Source organism: Dermacentor albipictus, chromosome 9 (genome assembly GCF_038994185.2).
Source record: "Dermacentor albipictus isolate Rhodes 1998 colony chromosome 9, USDA_Dalb.pri_finalv2, whole genome shotgun sequence".
In the NCBI taxonomy this organism is placed as follows: domain Eukaryota; kingdom Metazoa; phylum Arthropoda; class Arachnida; order Ixodida; family Ixodidae; genus Dermacentor; species Dermacentor albipictus.
The window spans coordinates 29,686,879-29,700,701 of NC_091829.1; the positions used below are offsets into that span (position 1 = coordinate 29,686,879).

The 13,823-nt window shown below is 47.8% G+C and overlaps 2 protein-coding genes across 9 annotated transcripts in view; one reads left to right on the forward strand and one right to left on the reverse strand.

The window, feature by feature from the left end:
* LOC139049833 (uncharacterized) overlaps positions 1-13,823 on the forward strand; it is a 349,117-nt gene that overhangs the window by 271,830 nt on the left and 63,464 nt on the right. For all 7 annotated transcript variants that reach the window (XR_011508596.1, XR_011508599.1, XR_011508580.1 and 4 more), the window contains one exon: positions 13,496-13,555. Coding sequence is in view for 2 of the 7 variants with exons in the window: in XM_070525656.1 (XP_070381757.1) it covers positions 13,496-13,555 (60 nt within the window). In the remaining 5 variants the exon portion in view is untranslated. The remainder of the gene's footprint in view (positions 1-13,495; positions 13,556-13,823) is intronic.
* LOC135917981 (uncharacterized) overlaps positions 6,313-13,823 on the reverse strand; it is an 81,509-nt gene continuing 73,998 nt past the window's right edge. For both annotated transcript variants that reach the window (XM_065451636.1, XM_065451634.1), the window contains 2 exons: positions 8,569-8,663; positions 6,313-6,628 (listed from right to left, as the gene is read on the reverse strand). In XM_065451636.1, coding sequence (XP_065307708.1) covers positions 6,487-6,628; positions 8,569-8,663 — 237 coding nt within the window. In that variant the 3' untranslated portion in view covers positions 6,313-6,486. The remainder of the gene's footprint in view (positions 6,629-8,568; positions 8,664-13,823) is intronic.

The following is a 13,823-nucleotide window of genomic DNA, read 5'->3' on the forward strand; positions in this document are numbered from 1 at the left end:
TCATGGGTTCGCGGCACTGAAATATTTCTATCTCGGCTATTAATAAGCCGATTCGAATGTTTTTTCTTTTTTTTTTTGCGGCAGAACGCTTTCTGGAGGACACGCAACAACTTCCAGCATATAATCGAAGTTTGCTATGAGAGCTGGTGAGGGGCCCTTTCACATGCGCCGCCCAATGCTCGGGGCGCGTGCGCTTTTTCCATTTCGCCCCCCATCGACATGCGGCCGCCGCTGCCGGGATGCGATCCCGCGACCTAGTGCTTAGCAGCGCAAAACCATAGCCGCTATGGCACCGCGGCGGGTGGTTTCGTTTTTTTCGTTGCAGACTTATTTTCCACTGCCGTCACCCGTGACATTGTCTCAGCCTCTCTCACTTTGCGTTCGATGTTCTTTGTGGCCATGTTGCTTACTGTACCGGTCGCAAATATGCTGACAAGCTTCCTAGTTCTTTTCCTCCACCGTGAGTGAATGTTTTTCTTTCCTCTACATATATCTGAACGCGCTCGCACATCCCTCTGGACACGCCGCGCTCTCTAGCGTCATCACCGCGAACACTCCGCGTGGCATGCGTCTCAGTATGTACGACGCGGTATCGATTTAGATCAGCGTTAAAGGCATTCAAACATATTTTCGTTTGTCATTGAAGAGGCGGCACACACCCAGAGACTCGGCTGCCGTGAAATAGGTTAAATGAACAAGCGCGCCGCTAACGACGAATGCCAATAGCACAAAAAATTTCAAGTCTGTTATCTCAGTGCTCGTTCGTGCGATTTATTGTGACTGCACGTGGCCTTGCACAGGTCGAGAACGATAAGCGCTGGCCTATTGAAGTCGTATAAAGGATGACTGCCAGAGGAAGAAAAACGGAATCGAAGGCGGTGAAAGCAGGAGATTATGAGATTACGAAACGTGACATTCTTTCATTGGCATAGGACAGTTGTTGCGCAATTTGAATTTGCTGGCAGGTAGCGGTCTTTGTGCCGCACTAGATGTATTAGCACGATGATGGCGATAATGATGGCGATAAAAAGCAACAGACTGCGTGGATGTCTTGCGATGATATTGTATAGAAAGCTGCTTTCTGTTGGTTTTGTGGAATAACTCTCGAACAATGTTGAACGCAGGATTGAAGTCCATCTTCCCAGCCCCCTGCAAGTGGTGACATTAAATAGTTCTCCTTACACTTGATGGATGTAGCGCAGTTAAAGGATATAAAACGACAAAAGACAACCACAGTGATATTGAGTCCCTTGTGGTTCTTGCTGTTAATGTGACATTCAGTCCCTTGTTTTCACGATGGCTGTCGCGACGACCCTGAAGATGGAACCACGCTTTTTTTTCTAGACTTGAAAAAAAAAGTACCTTTTAGTCGTCTACTGACCATTATAGTTCCTTAAAGCATTGCTCTTAAACATGCAAAACTTATGCCACATTCAATTTATCCTTTAAAATTGGTGTCAACATTCTTTTAAAGCAACTATTTCAACGACAGTATCGGACGCATACCCTGGCGCTCTTTGGCCATACCTGGCCCTAGCGCCATTAAACATCAAACATTCAATTCAATCGAACGCATACCCACCAAGTTTTACGATTTCATCGTAAAGTCTCAATTTTCCGCACGTCTATGCAAGTGCCGTATCGACACCTATGCTTTTACGGTTTTCCTTGTTACGTGTTCAAAACTCGCGAACGCTATGAGCGTTGGTTGACCAAAGAAACGCACTCAGCACTGTCGTTTTGAGTGACGTCATTGTGCCGAACTTTAATCGCGGTGTCAGCAAGTATGGCGCTGTGTCTTGACGTCACGATAATGTCGATGATTCCAGGTCCGGGTTATCGAGACCAGCTTTGGGATAAAGTTAGAACGTCTTAGAAGTGTCTCCTAACGTTTGTACTTGCTAAGTATTATGCTTTTATGTGTGAAAAGCATTTGGCATAGATGGGCTGTTGGGACTCTAATTCTGGCGTTCCTTGTTCGGAGTCGGTCGTCACACAAAGGGTGACGCCCGACTCCGTCACCGAAGCGCCTGAACTGTGGTAGCTGGCCGACGCTGTACCGAGGCGTTGCACTAAGCTGGCTAAGCTAAACCACGCCATCGCCCGTATCTGTCTTCGTGAGTTGTTCGTTGGCGAAGCCCTTGACCGCGTCGCAGTGCTGGAGGAGTTGCCAGTGTGCGGTCAACGAACGAGTTTTTGGATTCCCTATTTCTTGGACATGTCCGATAATGCGGACGGCATCGCGGCAACACCACGTATCCCATAGAGTCAACGTATAGGAACGTCTTGAAATTTCGGACGCAAGAACCCTTCGCTGTCGTATTTTCCGGACTTTTTGCCCTGACCGCAGGTCCGATACGGCTATAATTATAGCCACCACCGCCGTCACTGATTATGTCGCCGCCTAGAACCGGCGCTCTCGCACGCAGCCGTAGCCACCACTGCGGCAACGCGAGGCCTAGCTGCTTCGACGGTCGCTACTAAGGTTCTTGCCGTTCGGTGCCGTGTTTTTCATTCAAAGATTTCGCCGCTGTCAGCAATAGCAGGTGACTCCGCCTCTGTAATCCTCGCGATCGGCTTCGAAGCTTAGAAACCTTGACGCGTTGCACATTGCGGGTTCCGGAGAGGCAGCTTCGCCTCATAACATGAGTGCTACGCGGTGAAGCATACGTAAAGTATTGCGGTGCAGCTTAACAAGAATGGGAAGGAGGGTATTGTCACGGGAAACAGTACGTATTCCCTAAATATACACTCGTGCACCCGCCATCTCCCCTCACGGTCCGAGCACCGATATGCCTAATAAGTGTACTGGCAAGCCTTCAGAGCTTTTTCGAACGTGCCAGTGGCGGTTTGAGCCTTTTAGGGCAGTAAAAGGCATGCATTCATTTTTTCGGACGTTCTCGCAGCCCCTAGGGAGTCCGAAAAATCGGATGCTGATGTACATCTGACCAAGAGGATGCTTCAAATGGTCCGTAGGGTGAACGCGCGGCGGAAAGCGGACGAGAACAAGAAGGACCGTCTCATTGAGGAATGATCGGGAAAGTAAGTGTGCCGCCTCTTTTTTGAACGAGCTTGAGCTCAAGAAGTATGGCTGGCTGACACCGAGATGCAGGTGACCCTCATCCAAACTAAAATATACTCTTTAAAGCAGTGAAATGCAACACTGAGGCGTTGTGCGCGGGCTGAGAGTATGTCAGGACAGTTGAGGTTGACTTTCCATTTGCTGAGAGAACCTTACTTGTGACAAAGTCCGGGCCTCATACGAGTAAGTTTGCTATCAGTTGATAGAAATAGCTCATGTTCGAAAATGTTTGCTTATGTATGCATCTCTTTTTATTCGTATTTGAAAATGTTCGACTCGGTTTGCAATGGGCTTTACCATTTTTTTTCTAAGATATTATATTCACTGTGCATTTTACTAACCCCTCCCTTCAGTTTTTCTATTTTGAGTGAAATAAACACTGCTCACTGTTCAAACTGAATGAAGTCGTTTTTTTTTCACTTTTAACATGCTTACCAGAGAATAAGAGCATCGGGTGACATACTGTGAGCATGTCCTGACATAATACAAGGTTCTGTGTCATGCAGGGAATATTGCAAAGGCACTCAGGGAACTTGAATATGTCAACTTGGTAGACACCCTGCTTCAACATTGAGCTGCATGAGAACTTTCTTGTTCCAATGTGATGCCTAATAAACAATGCTGTCTTTTTTTTTTGTCTCTTGGAGTTACTGTTTGATTGATTGAATGGTCCACACACGGTCATCCAACAATTCTCAATTTTTCCTTCTGAGAGTAGTCGAGCGAGTATGATTATAGAGACAAAAAAAAAATTGGAGGACGCATAAGCTTCACCTTTAGGAGTGGAACGCGATAGCGTTCGAATGCCACTTATTGCTCTTCATGCTGCCCGGTTTAAACTGCAGCTTATGTAACCGTAACGTTTCCGGGAAAACGCAGGCTGTGAACGCTGTGCACGAAGGCGAACTTTCCGGCAGGAGCGCAGCCTCTTGCGTGGGTCGATCTCCTGTTATTGTTTCTCACTTTAATATTTCAGTCCGAGAAGCGCTAACATAAAGGACATGCGCTGTCGGTGTTTTTTTTTCCATTAGTTTGTTTGTAGGCTGCCGTTCTCAAAATTCCGAGGAAGAACTTTGTAAAGAATGAAACACAAGGTGTGGGCCACTTTGGTGGCAGAGAATTGGTTGGGTATGCGTGTTTCGCAATTTGGTTGCAAATTATTTTTGCCGAAGCGACGTCCAGCGCTGACGAATTTTCTGCGACACAGGCTCCTTAATTACGCGGTCGCGTTAAAGTAAAAAGTCTGGGCAGTCATCGCACACTTCAACTCCGGTTTTCAATTTGAAAGCGCTGCCCCTAAGCCGCTCCCACCGACCGTGACCTCCATTTTGACAGAGACTGTGTGACGTCAGGAAGTGGGCGTGTGGGTAGGGGGGGGGGAGGAAGCACTGCTGTATCGTCTGCTCTGAAACAGTTTAAGACTACATGGCGAACCTTTCTCCGCGTGCTCCGTTAAATTGTATCCGCAGTTCCTTCACTCTCGCGATGGAGAGGTGCGCAAACCTGACAACGCCCGTAGAAACTTTCTCAGCCTGACCGCCAAGACGGACATGCTTAAGCAAACTGAAGCGTGGCAACCGTGACGTTATTTCCGGCTCCTAGAATTGCTTCCAGCAATTGCTTCCGGCAGTACACAAAAGCATGGCCATTGAGATTGACTGCCGTTTCACCGAGGAAGCCATTGCTGGAGGCGTGAGTTCATTTCGCCACCAGTTAGCGTTGCCGGATGGAATGGCAACCAAAACGTATTTCTGGTTCGGTTCGAATACGATTTTTTTTTAAAATTTGCTAAAAATTTTCTATGGCACCAAACTCTCTCAAATTTTACCATGTAGTTATGAAACGCGTGCGGTTTAACATGCAATGCATAGTTGCAGCTCGAAAATTTGGCGCCGTGGCCCTTTAATTATATATATTTCACGGAAATCCACAAGGTGGAAGAATTAAGAGTTGTAGATTAATTTCTGCTCGTGCTAGCTGAAGTAATTTGCAAGGTTATGTCCTTGCAGTACTGAGCTACAGAGTATTTTCGTGCATGTTCAACCGCACCTTTGTAATGGCTTTAATAAATATGAACGCTGATGATCCATTAGTCGGTCGATTAATTTCCTGCACCAAGAAAGCGGCAATGCTTGCTTCAACCTCGTGACAGTGGGGTGAGCTTTTCTTTTTCCGAAACTTTTCTTTTGACTTTCGTCACTCGGAACCGCGGAAGATTAAGCTGAAGTCAGCGTTCGCAACAACTCAAAACACCGCAAGAAACAGAACCCCCTCCCTCCCTCCCACCTCTTGCCGATCGCACGGCTGCTGCCCTCTTGCGACTGTGAAACGAAACACGGTGGGGCTTCTTTTTCGGTGGAGTTATAGATGCCGCCACGACGGTTGCTATACCATAGAGTTTCATAAGAGGCGATTGGAGAATCGATGGAAAAACAGTAGGGAAGCGACAAAAAACGGAGACGTGCAAAAGCACAGTTCGCATTACGGGATCAGAAAATTTGGTTGTGGGAGTTCTTGGTGTTTTTTTCTTCGTTTTTGTTGTTGTTGTAGTTGTTGTTGTGTAACCTAGGTAGGACATTACGCAGTATAATAGCAAGAGCTCGGTGGCGCAACCCACCGCCCCGTTCCAAAGGGGACGCTCATAACATCCATCTATCACATTACTATAAATAGAGGGAAATTCGGCGCTGCGATCGTTCTACTATTATGGGAATGAAGGGAAGTACAGGCTGCGGACTGGTATTCCGTTGATTGGCGAACTAATGTGCAGTTTTTTTTTTTCTGTTGCAGTTTTGGTTTCGCCCCAAGCGCAGTTACTATAACGCACAGTGGGACAGTGCGGCACAAAGCTCTCTCTGCCTTTGTACTGCTTCTCGAAGTGGCGATAGCGAGCTGGGCTTAGCGGCTATAGCTGGGCCGATGTTTGTGTCGCGGCGTGGTGTCAAAGCCCTGACGAGGAAGCGACGGCATCGTAAACGTTGGGAGAACGTGTTTTGACTCTTTTGACCTTGATTTGTTAAGTGTGTTAGGCTGGCGCCGTAGCGTTACCTGCTTTTGAAGTTTATTCTGAACTGGACTCCGCGCCATAACAGGGGCCCACTTCTTAAATAGCGACGACTTGAACTTGTAGTCATTCAGAAATAATGTTTCTCTCTCTCTCTCCCCCTCCCTCCCTCTCTCTCTATTGTGCGCGTTTTCCGCTCTGCAGAAAAATCAGACACACAAACAAGAAAGTTTGCATAAGCACGTATAACGATATCAACAACAACAAAAAACACAAAGATTCTTCGCCGCGCAACTATATACATATTACAGTCACTGAGCGACGACGACAAGCGCAGAACAGCAGTCCGTCCGCTGGCGAGAATATATCACCCAAGGCCTCGCTGACCGAGGGGGAAAGCTCAGAAGATGCTGAAGATGCTCAGCGAGGACTGCAGCGTGTCGTTCTCGGGGTAGTCCGACACGAGCACCTTGCACGCTGCGCGGGAGAGGCAGCGGAACGTCTCGTGCAGGAGCTCCATGCTGTCGAACACCTTGGTCAGCCTGCACCGACGTCGCAACGCGGGGGGCGTTCTTTTTTTATTTTTTTTATTTTAGAACACGGTGAAGGAACGGAAACGCCGGACAAGATACATGGTCTAGTTTTGTTGGCGAGCTCTTGTGTACAGGAGTTGTTGCGTGCGGGAGTTGTTGCGTGTACGAGTTTTCTTTCTTAGTTTTTTTTTTCCTTGTGGAAGTGTTTGCACGCAAAACTTCTTTCATGCAAAAGTTCCCACATGGAGCAGTTTTTCTGTTTTTTTTGCATAGAGGAGTATTTTTTTTTTTTTTGCGCGCAGAAGCTTTTGCGTACAGCTTTTGTGCAGGAGCCTTTGCATGCAGTTTTTGTACAACATAATCGTTTCCATACAGAAAGTTTTGTGAACACGCGAGGGAGACGGGGAAGAAAAGCGCGAACAGCCCCTCGTCTGGATTGTCCGTTTCGTAACAGGGAATATTAGTCCGCACTGGTCGTGGAAGGGTCACACGGTGGGCGGTGAACGTTCCAAATGCGTCGCGAGGTGATGTCATGGCGTCGGGCGCTGAACCTGGGGGAGTAATTTGCGAAGAGGAGCATTGACTCACGGTCTAAAAACAGTCGCGAGATCTCGTGCAAGCCGCGGAGTTTCACACTAAGAATTGAGAGGTGCGGCCTAATCGGTGTAGGCATTGCGCTTGACGGAACCCCGAGAAAACCGGATCGTGGAAAGTGACAGTGGAGATGGTAGCAACATCTTGTGATCGTTTGTTCAAACAGAAAGCGTCAGAGACGCTTTTGGCAATCACGACCACAAAAAGCCTACAAGGAACGAAGTCAAGGAAAGTATAGGGACCGAGGTTGGGCCACTACAACAACGGGTGAGTCGGCGAGCGTAAGACCCGAGAACCTGAAAAGAGCGGCGGTGCCCAAGAAAACGTTTGATTCCGGGGCCATCGGACAGTGTTTCTTTGAGTTTGTACAAAAAGTTGAAAGCGAATTATGACGGCGAGGTCGCTTGGTAAGCTGGTTTGACCCTGCCTATTGCTGCGAGTTTTTCACGTCCGTTGAGGTCGATGGTAACAGTATTTTCTGTCCACTTGAGTACCATGAAATGGGCCTCATAGGGAGGGATAAGAGATGGTCGGATGCCCTTACGCCGTAGGAAAACGTGGTTCGCTGTAGGCAGGTCTTCGCTGACAAAAACATTACTGGAGGATGCAGCTCTACTAGGGCAAGGACGCAAGCCTGCAAACAGGAAGCGGATCTGGTGGGCATATGTAACTGTCTGAATCGGGCATGGCAACAGTAGCTGGTGCGACATCTTCACCGGGCAACCGCAACGTTGTGCCACGGAACAGCTCCGTAGCCGTACAGCCGAGGTCTTCCTTGAAAGAGGGGCGCACACCTAGCAGGACGACAGGAAAGCTTTCAGCCCAAGAGCGAGCCTGGCGGGCCATCAAGGCGGTCTTTAAGTTGACGGTGCACGTGTTCAACCATTCCTTTGGCCGATGGGTGATACGCGATAGGATAGATATGGCGGGTGCCAATCAGGCACGTGAATCCGTGGTAGGGATCACATTCGAACTGTAGGCCGCGATCGGTCGTTACAACGCTGGGCGCATCCGAAGCGCGAGATACAGCCACTGACAAACGCGTAAAGCACTGTAAGTGCCGTTAGGTCAGTGAGAGAATATCGTTCAGGCCAGCGGGTATAACGGTCTACACAAGCGAGTACGTAGGAAACACCTCGGGATGGTGTCATCTCATATTGAATGCGATTGTACTTGTACTAATGTTACCGCGTACAGAGTTTATGTGTACGAACATTGGTAACATCGTGCGCGACTTCGCTAATAAATCGCCGTTTCCTTTATTATTCTTTCTCGGGCACAGGTGCGCTAAATATTTAGCAACGAGAGAATGCAAAATGCCACATAAGGGGAAAAAAAGCGATTTCCACACGTACCTTTTTCGGTTCGGGTAAAAATCGTCCTGCGAGTACCGCTCCAGCGTCGCTCTTCCGTCGGCTGTCTTGGGGCTTGGCCAACGCTCGCAGAATTCCTGTATACGAGGGTCAGGCTATAGTCGTTCGTTAATCCACTGCCTCCCGCTTTACGCTCCCAGTCTGCTTTTCAAATCCACGCAAACGCACTTGAAGTGGAATTGTTTTTGCAACGTTTTCTGTTCGTTTTTTTTCTTTGGCTGATCACGTATTGCCGAGCATGCACACACAGACAACGGTGTTTTGTGGGCTTCAAATATCAGTCGTCGTGGTAGCCCAGCTGCTATACGGCGTTCTCTTGGTGAACTCGAGGACGTGGCCCGGGTTCGGTCCCGAGCCGCGGAGGGCGTATATTTGGATTGGGACGGGCTGAAAAAGCTAGCGCACGTAAATTTCGGTGCACCTAATGATTATTTGGTGGTGAAAACATAATCAAGTTTCCTCCACAACGGAGGTCCCTCCAAGCTTTACGAATCCATCGATACTTTGCATTTTAACTTTCACTTTAAGTAAGAACATTCCCCCGCCGTGGTTGCTCAGTGGCTATGGTGTTGGGGGCTGCTGAGCACGAGGTCGCGGGATCGAATCCCGGCCACGGCGGCCGCATTTCGATGGGGGCGAAATGCGAAAACACCCGTGTACTTAGAATTTAGGTGCACGTTAAGGAACCCCAGGTGGTCGAAATTTCCTGAGTCCTCCACTATATGGCGTGCCTCGTAATCAGAAAATGATTTTGGCACGTTAAACCACATAATTTAATTAAGTAACAACATTCATACTCCAGGACGCCCACAAACCCGACCTCGCCGCAGGTACGCACGCGTGCATGCAGGGACACACACTTAGCCGTACTTAGTCGTGTCTTGCAAATGCACACGGTTTTAGCTTTTCTTTATTTTTTTTCCTTTGCAATAAAGGACCTGCCTAAAGTATTACCGAAACTGGACTTAAGAAAGATCCGAGGACTCGTAAGCATTTCTTACGAGTCGTGAATGCGAAAGCGTAATTGCCCATTCAACCGCCGCTGTGCGGGTTCCTCGCGGGCAAGCGAGAAGTTCAAAATTCAGACACTCGGTCAACGCCTTCCAGACGACGCGCTGGGTTAGCCCAGTGAATAAAACGCTCGGCTTCTGATGCGTAGTTTTCGTAGGTTCGAAGCGCGCTACCGCTAACGTATTTCTTTTCGAATTTATTGTTTTGCTTTATGCATTCATTTCTTTGTAGCGGTCATCGAGGCACAGTTAGAACGCAGGCGAGAGCTTCCGCGCACAAGGAGAGAGTGTGACGTGGCGTCGGGTGAGAGGGTGACGTGGCATCGCGGCGATGTGCCCTCTCCCCTCACGCAACACCTGGCGCGCTATCACGCCAGCAGCTGTTCCCTTTCCGCCCGCTTTGTTCCGTCGAGGCGCGTTCGTGACGTGGTGTGCCAGCCAATGGGAAATTAGGTGCCGTTTTTCGCTTGTCCAGATGACAAACGCCGGCTTTTTCGCTCAATGAGCCATTTGATGCTTTCGCACCAATAACGCGATTACGTCCGTCGTCGGAAATAAATTTTGACCAACCCAACCTGTACAATGTTACTCCACGGGATTGGCGATAATGACCTTTAAGAACTCTTGCGCTCGCGCTGATAGGGTTGCTCGCGAGATAACACAAGAAATTTCGGCTTTACAATGGACACTAAGCGCCTCTTAGGGGACACTACGGAGCTTCTGCAGGAATTATTAAAGAGGGCCTCGTACTAAAGCCGAGATAGGAGCAAATTAAATGTCCGCATGGCATACGTGTATGCGCGAGTAGGGGAGACATGTCTGGGCGGCGTGACGCAATATTCCCTCCTAGCTTTCTTATATCCTTTCTTTCGCCATGGCTCCATGTCAGGATTTCCGGTCCCGCTACCCCTGCCTGTTTACTTCTATTTTATGTTCTCGTTGCGCATATCCAGAATCGGTGTAGCGCACTCTGCGTTTGACGGGAATCCCCGGAGTTCGCGCCTCTGCTGTCCATTATTGCGCTTCGGGTGTGTCACGTCAACTGCCACAGCGTGTGACGTCATTTCGCGGGAGGATCGCGGCGTCGTTTCGAGAACGAGGGTAGGTGGGTCATTCGTTCGAATTTTCGGCCGGTTTTCGTTGCGTAAACCGGCGTGGCACTTGTCGCATATTCGAGTGGTCATCTCAGAGTGCCCTGGAAGCACCACATAGGTGACGTAACGAGGTAACCAAGCATTACAGCTAGCCTATAACCGGGCTCCACTGGTAACGATGACACCAGAGTATGACTACTATACGCGGTTATTCTTGCAATATTAACCTAAAGCCACATTTTACGATTTTCGTAGCACTGCCAGATGGTTCTCGTACGACCCACTCGAACGTGCCGTTACCAGTCACGATCGTCGCCCGGGAATAATGTGTGTAATGTGCGCGTGCCTGATCGCAATACCCAGATCTAGTGGGAGGCCCTTAATTAATTTAGTTTTGTCCCGCTAAACACTTCGATTTGACGCCGGAAACGCTGTTATACGCTTCGGAATCCTCGCTTACATCAACCCGACGCGAGCGGATGGAGTCGCAAGTCTAGCTGACCCAGCCCGATCCGACCGCGTTTGCATGCACCTTGCCAAGCGTGTTGGGAGAGTGAACAGACCGCTCCCTGGCGGATTGACTGGACTCACCTCGACTCTCGCTCTGCCCGAGCTCCTAGCGCTTCTACAGCAACTTCGCAACCGGTCCCCCCCCCCCCCCCCCCGCTAATAGTGGACTCGACCCGACTTTATTAGGTTCGTGTAAATGCAGAAAGAGCTTTTGCTACCGAGCGCTGTTGTGTTGAAAAAGCAATGTGTACCCGCGAAGCTTAGAACGACAGAAAGCTGAGCTAGTTGGTAAGGATTCATTATGAAAAAAAAAAAAAGAGGTGAGGCGCCCAAACAGGACACAAGAGTAGAGAAGCGGACACACATAAGTGGCGTTCGTGTTGTCCACTTCTCTACTCTTGTGTCCTGTCTGCACGCCTCACCTCTTTTTTGCATTATGTACCCGTGAACTTTAGCTGTCACGAATGCATTGCAAAGAGAAATTCAAGAAACGTTGGAAAAAAAGCGAAAATTCTAATCATTCCTCAGAGATTAAAGTAAAAGGCTATCGTGCGGATGTAAGGGCTGACTATAAAGAATGCTCAATACGTTTCTTAGGACGTAAATGTTAATTCTATTCATTTGACCTTCTTTTATTGGCGGTGAGCAGGTTCACTAGAGGGTGATTATAAATTCGATCAAATCAATACAGAGTTAGTACAAAACGTAAAGAAGCTTCGTGTTAATGAAACTCCAACATAGGGTTGTTTGTATGTGGATTTTATGTGTCCTATTTGTTCCCCGACGTCTTCCTCATTACAGTTTTTACAAATACGCCGAATTGGGTGCGATTTTCAATGCCTCCATTTAATGGGAATGCGTTAAACTGTGACTGCACCTAAGGTTGTCGTAGAACATGTAATTGATAACCGTTAATCAAATTTATGAAAGCACGTCTCTTTAGCGGCGTATATGTCCACCTCGCCTAGTAACTCTTCTACAAAAGTTCGATACGTTGACGGCGTTAACGGCGTTAACAGTAACAGTCTTCCCACTTGGAGTATGTAGGGAGTTTTTCTTCTAATTTCGTTCTTTTCTTTCTTGTGTTACGGTCCGTTACTACAGTTTCTTGCTGTGATTGCCTTGTTGCTATGGCGACTTCATGCATAGCACGAAGCCGAGCGGAGAAGCATGCTCCTCAGTTAACGCTGACGTCGAGACTCCTTTCGTGGTCCAGAATGCTTACTGGCGTTGTTACAGGCGCAAAGTACGCATCAATAAACGAAGGAACAGGATCGGGTTCCGTTGCTCCGTACTCTGTACTTTGACCCAAGAACCACATGTATACTAAGCCTAAGCATGAACTTGCCCAAGAGGAAGTTCTTGTGGAATATCCAGGATGATTTTATTTCTTTAACTGAACTTTAAAAATCAAGACGTATATCTTCCCGAGACCAACTTTGTACACTCTGTGTTTGACACTGGCTTTAATCATATTTGAAAAATTAGCGCAAGTTCCCTTCGTGACTGAAGAAAAATGTAATTGCAACCACATGTCAGCGGTTTAGACATACTTATCCCACAATGTGACTAATTCGAATAGAGCCCCTGAGGCACGTGAGTTCGCAATCGAGGATGCAACATCTATGCATCTGCCTGTAGCCCAATGTAACATCACCATGTACTTTGGCAAAAAAAGAAAAAAAAGGTTTTCACTAGAATGAACTATGCACACAGGAGACTTCATCAACTTTTTTTATACTATCTAGCTGTTGTATTTGAGCAAACAGTGCGTTTTGAAGCTGCCTAACATGCTCTATAGTGAGCAAAAATTTAGCAAAAACCAGCGCATAAAGCTTGGGTAACTGTGTGTTACAATTGTTTATTCTTTCTTTTGAAGCTTTTGGTGCCTAGTGTTGTGAGCAGTGTCAGTCATGGTGTTACGTTTGTATTTACTTGCATTGGGCGTATCAAGTTTTTGTCAGTGATCTCATACATACCAACTTATTCAAAACTGTCTGCCAGGATCTGCCTAACTACGTAGACTTTGTCAGGCTGTCCTAAGACGTGCTTTTGACTATATTCCCTGAACTTGGTTTCTTCAAAATACAGAAATAAAACGAGTCAGCTGCGAATGAGTGAGGACATAAATCAATGAGCTTCAAGGTCAAGCGATAGCTTCCTGGTGTATACGATGAGATATTTCGCCAGAACATCTATACCTTAGCTCCATTAATGAATGAAGAGTGTGGGCGCCGTGGCATTTGTGTACGCAAGTTGAAGTGTACCAGGCGCTCATATTTATTTTCCCTGCAGGCTATGGCTACACGATCAGATACGCTGTGGCCATCTGCTCGTGAGGCGCTGCCGATGCTGGTAAGTGTTTTTTTTCTAGGTCCTGGGATCGCGTCAAATGTATCCAGCCTAGCGCGTCGTGTTTGACAAAGGAACGCTGTGTGAGGTGTACGTCAGTTCTGCGATGTCTTTCGCCAGCCGGAGCGAGCTGCTTTTTTTTTTTTTTAAGACAAGACGTCCGATGCCGTGGTAGCGGCCAGGACCGTATCTAAATTGATCCCGTTTCCAAAGCCATTGCATTAGGTGCCCTTTTTTTTCGCGTTTCAAGAGGATATGTGCAAATACGACG